The 5,312-nt window shown below is 32.0% G+C and overlaps 1 protein-coding gene across 1 annotated transcript; it reads right to left on the bottom strand.

The window, feature by feature from the left end:
- Positions 1–976: 976 nt before the first annotated feature.
- On the bottom strand, positions 977–1,892 carry LOC120071777 (CASP-like protein 1F2). The gene has a single exon (XM_039024160.2). The coding sequence runs from the start codon at positions 1,831–1,833 to the stop codon at positions 1,114–1,116; it is 720 nt and encodes a 239-aa protein (XP_038880088.1). The 5' UTR covers positions 1,834–1,892; the 3' UTR covers positions 977–1,113.
- Between the last annotated feature and the right edge of the window lie 3,420 nt (positions 1,893–5,312).

Here is a 5,312-nt window from a genome sequence, read left to right as displayed (position 1 = left end):
TAAATCTAAAACATAAAACATAATCTGAAATTTCTACCAAATAAGTCGGGAGCATCTTTAAACAAATCCTGCCCAGAATGCAGAATTCATGTAACTTTAATGGGTATATCTCCAAAGAAAATTAAACCTCAATTGGTGAGGTGAATTAATTGCCTTTATTTAAACAATGGATGGAGAGCTAGCCAAACAATGGTTGCTGTTTGGTTTGGTTGTAGGAAATCTGTCCCATCACGGAATAAATTAACTATGGACAAGCCATGGTAAAGATTTACAACATGTTTTGAGACTACAATTGCCACTTTTTTCGTGTTCAAAGTCTTAAATTATAAACTTTTAAAATTGGTTATAATTAAAATATAACAAAAATGATTTTAATCATAAAATTAAAAGAGCAAATGCAAATGATCCACTTTGTCTTAATTGGACCTCGGGTACATTTTATGAAACCGATATCAAGGAAAAACTAATATGAATTGGAGCGAGTAAGTATATCTGGAAAGCAAAACATCTACGAAGCCATTTGGACAAGGACTTGGTTATTATAATCCTAAGTTATTGTAGTTTGGTTATAATAGTTTGTGTTTGAAGTATAAATTATTTGAGATGTAAACTATTTTAATTTGAGAGGGAAATAGCAACATTATAGCAAAGAATAAAAAGAATGATGAATGTAAAATAGTAAAAACTGTGGCAAATAATGAATATGATAGTAAATGGAGGTTTTTGAAATAGTGTTTCTAATTAGAAACTACAAACTAATATTTACTATAGTAAAAGATGATTATTACAATCTAAGAGTAGTGTTAGCTCTAAAAGTCCCTATTATGTCATAATATATACCTATTACTTACCTTGTAAAAGAGAAATGAAGGTAGAAAAACAAATTTAGTAGACGGAAAAAAAAGCCAAAAAGGTCAGTAATGCGGTTGCAACAGACTAAGGTAAAGGACAAAGAAGAGGGAAAATGCACACCTCATCAGTAAAGCTATTAATTAATTAATAACACAAATTCCTAATTTTTCTGATCAGAATTTACAGACCCTGTGTTTGCATGATTAGGCAAATTAAAGTAGGGGAGGTAGAGGACTAGATTAATTTAATATTTGATGAAATTTAGCATGATGTTAGTGGTGGATTTGCAGAGAGGATGGTGAGTATGAGAAGGCAAAGGACGGAAAAATAAGAGATGGCAAGGGAAGCGGTAACGCGGTCACAAAACTTGGGAAAATGGTCACAGATGGGAGACCAGCCTGTGTGGTCGTTGCCGTACTTGCCGACGCAGCCGATGGCGGTGGCAGCAGAGCATCCGGCGAGCAGCAATCCCATCATCAACAAGTCATGGAGAAAGAAGATGTAGTAATTCCTGTTCCTGGTTCCGTGGTTATTATTCCCCGAGGCCAATCGGGGAATCGATATGAAAACAAGGCAGGCGGACAGAAAAGAGAAGGCACATGAAATAGCGTTAGCCAAAGCAAAGAAAACGAAAGCAGAGGAGTAGGTGTATCGGGCGTCAAAAGGGATGCCTAAAATGAGGACGGACTGCTTGGCGGAGATGATGAGCAAGGTGGCAGCCAATGTGGAGGAAATTACCAAAGCTCTGAGGAAAATCTGGGAACAAAGGTGGAGGTTGGTGGAAGAAGAAAAATGGGAATTAGAAGATTTGGGCTCCAATTCCATAGCATCGCCCATGGGAAAGATGTAGAATTGTAAGTGAAGAAGAAATGAGTAGGTAGGATTAGGAATTGAATTGGGGAATGAAAAGAGGTGATGAAGGGGTATTAATAGGAGAGTGAGGATGGTATTGGATGCGTAAAAAGTTAGGAAAGGAAACATATGTGTTGTTTTGTTCCATACTTGCTTTCTTCCACGTTCATTTTTTTCATTTGCAGTGCCACTCGACTTGGATCACATGCCCCCATTTATCCTCTTTTTCCGCTCACCATGGGACTCAGTTTTTCACTCTCAATTCTCTATTTTTACCCCTTTTTTTTTCTCTTTTTAATTTCCTTTTTCTTTTTCTCCAATTATAAAATTATTCTATTTCTCGCATAACATTCCAAATCATCTCTCCCTATCCAACTTTGTTAATATATTTTTTCCCAACATGTTAGAAGGAAGAGAACTAGGGTTGTTCAAAAAATTCGATGACCCGAAAAAACCGATCAACCTAACCCAATCCGTGCAGTTTGAGTTGGGTTAGGTTCAAATAAGTGAAAATTTTATGAGTTGAGTTGGTTCATGTGTTCACTTAATATAACCCAAAACAACCCGAATTTATTATTAACTTTAATATATATATATATATTTGTTACTTATAATATAATTATCTATACATATATTGGTTTTAGTTTTATTTAATGCAAATATTTTTTTAATAATTTATTCTTCAACAATTCTTAAAAGTAGCTTCTTTGCATTTTAGAAAGAAAGCTTTTACTATATAAATTGAAATTGAGTAGTTAATCTTAATTCAATATATGAAAATAATTAAATTAGATTTTTATATATTTACATTTTGCTTCTTTTTAGAACAAAATTTTAAATAAGACCTGATTAACTCGAACCAACCCAACCCAAATATTTCATGATTGAGTTGTGATGGGTTCATTTTTTAATAAGGGTTATTTGGATTGAAAAAATTTACAACCATTGTAAATTTTTTCAATCCAACTCAACCCATGAACCCGTGTAGAGAGAACCATATTTTAATCTCTTAATCAATAGGTATATATTATAACTTAAAAGACAGAGTTACATTGACTATCTTAAGTATTTATTTATATTGTTCTTTAAATTAAAAAAACCAATTCATTTAATATAAAAGAAATTTTGCATTACCAATTTTATAAAAGTAACCACTTTATATAGTATATTTAAACAATCTATTAAAAAAAAAAAAAGCTTGTGACCAAGTTTAACAACACCCATAATTTTTTTTTATTGGATACAAATACAGTAAAATAATTTTTACATGTTAAATAAAGGTAGTTGAAAAATAAAATGATAACATATTCTTGAAATCATCAAATCTGTTAGGATCTCAAATCTCCACCTTTACCTACATGTTAAACTCATAACAATAAGGGCAACAACAATGAAGCAATGTTGATGGGTTTATGGCCAATTGGCCACGATTGTACAATGTGTCTATAGCTAACGCCATCGAGACAATTTCCGCATCTTCAAATAAATAACATAGGATATTGGACACAAATTGTCTAATTATAGTAAATTAAAATTGAAATATGCCCAATTTTCTATAAGTTACTTTTTCTCTACCGAACATGCGGCCTAATCAATCAATATTACTTAAGGAGTGCTTGGCTCATCAACATGAGTAGAGTTGAGTTGAGTTGAAATATGAGTTGGTATAATATACTGAAGGAACTCGTATGAGGAGAACCTTGAGCAGAAACGGATCGTCTAAATTTCATAAATTATCACATACTCAATTTATAGTAAATATACAATAGATATGCATTCAAAATAAATTACATGTTTTTTACCAGAAAAAAAGGTTCAAGATACATTTCCTTTGAAGACATTTCTTCGTAAAACACCCTCAAATAGTCACGTTCCTCTTTGGAGACCTTTTTCAACGAAACCTCGAACAGTAACCCGAACACAACCACAAAAAGTCCTTGGTATTCTCGGGATGAGAACTCAAGAGTAGTGGGCTCTGACTATTTTGGTTAGGAAGGATAGTTTGAATGGGGGAGGTAGAAGATTGAGAGTTCTCTCACAAACACAAGAACACAGAACACTTCTCAATCGTTCAACAAATTACAACAAATCGTAGAGGAAGAATAGAAAACCACTTTTCTTTTATTCCTCTTGCCATAAAATTAACAACTACCTAGTAAAGTGGTTGGAGAGAAAAGATGGGGAAGTTATTTTTCAAATTATAATAAAATGATATAAATAAATATGATAACTAATTTATCATATTATATTTATATTAAATTATATGTTATATCAAATATAACATATAACTTATAATTTTAATATTGTACCACACAAAATATAAACTGTAGTTTCTTTTCTCTATTTTATGACATTTAATATAAATCATATTTATATTAAATTTAAGAACTATGAATCACATTCATAGAAAATATATTTGAATCTCATTCAAATATTTATTTCCTCCCACTAAATTATAATGTATCAAATACATTATGACAATTATATCATATATAATTGAAATAATTTAATTATATCATATATAATTGAAATAATTTAATTATATCATATATAATTAAATCCCTCTATTAATTTGAATAATTCAAATTAATCCAAAAATTGATTCTCAACTAAATCTTCTTATGGACCTGTAGCTTGAAGCGCCAATGATACATGAATAGTTAATTAAACTCTTTAATTGCATTATTCACCATTCGTTAAGGCACTCCACTAAAGGCTGAAAATTTCTATGTCTGTTGGATATAACCAATCAACAGTACGATGACCCTTCACAAATTGCTCGTAAGTACAGCTAGGCCAAATTACCATTTCCCCCCTATAGTTACATCTAACTCCTTAAATACTACTGATTCCTCTAATGAATAATAGATCATAGTCCTGCTATGACTAAATCACTCTCGCCAGGAGAGGGTGTGATGCCACATTGTTCAAGACCCATAATTAACCCTTAAGGGAGCAATTTATCTACTTACCCCTACTTCGAGGAAGGAATGAATTCCATCTTGTTTAGCTATGTTCCCAACTCCCCAATAAGACGAATCCCCAAAATGGTAGACGTTGAATCGGCGATCTGGCCATTCTCACCCATACAAATTAAAAGACTACCCTTATAGGCAAGAGTTCACAACTCACTCAGGATTCAGGTCATGTTACCTATGATAATCCTGGTGAAATGTAAGTCTCCATTATGAATGGTGTTATATAATGAGACTAAACATTTTGTGGTCCAGTCTTATACAAACTTATTTGTATAAAATATCCCCGCTCGCATGTCTAATACATGAATTATCAAGATCAGATTATTTGTAGCACTTTACAACAATTGTAACACCTATAAAGCGGGTCATACTCGTAGTGTCACCAGGATAAGGTACCCAGCCTAATCCATCTACTATAGACCATTTAGGTTATCACTTAAATATGATCTATCTGTATGTCTCCACATACATGTTTAAGTTACAAAGATAACCTTGGATGTTTAGTTTTTTGGTTTGTGGTTAATGCAATTAAAATATCACATATTTTATCGACAAAGTGAATAAAATATCACATATTTTATTAATCACATAAAGAGTTTATTCATACATTGTTTACAAACTACAAGACTC

Source organism: Benincasa hispida, chromosome 2, assembly GCF_027475165.1.
Source record: "Benincasa hispida cultivar pf3 chromosome 2, pf3_genome.v1.1, whole genome shotgun sequence".
Taxonomy (NCBI): Eukaryota; Viridiplantae; Streptophyta; class Magnoliopsida; order Cucurbitales; family Cucurbitaceae; genus Benincasa; species Benincasa hispida.
The sequence above is the reverse complement of the archived record's forward strand: the minus strand, read 5'-3'. Positions and strand labels throughout refer to the sequence as shown.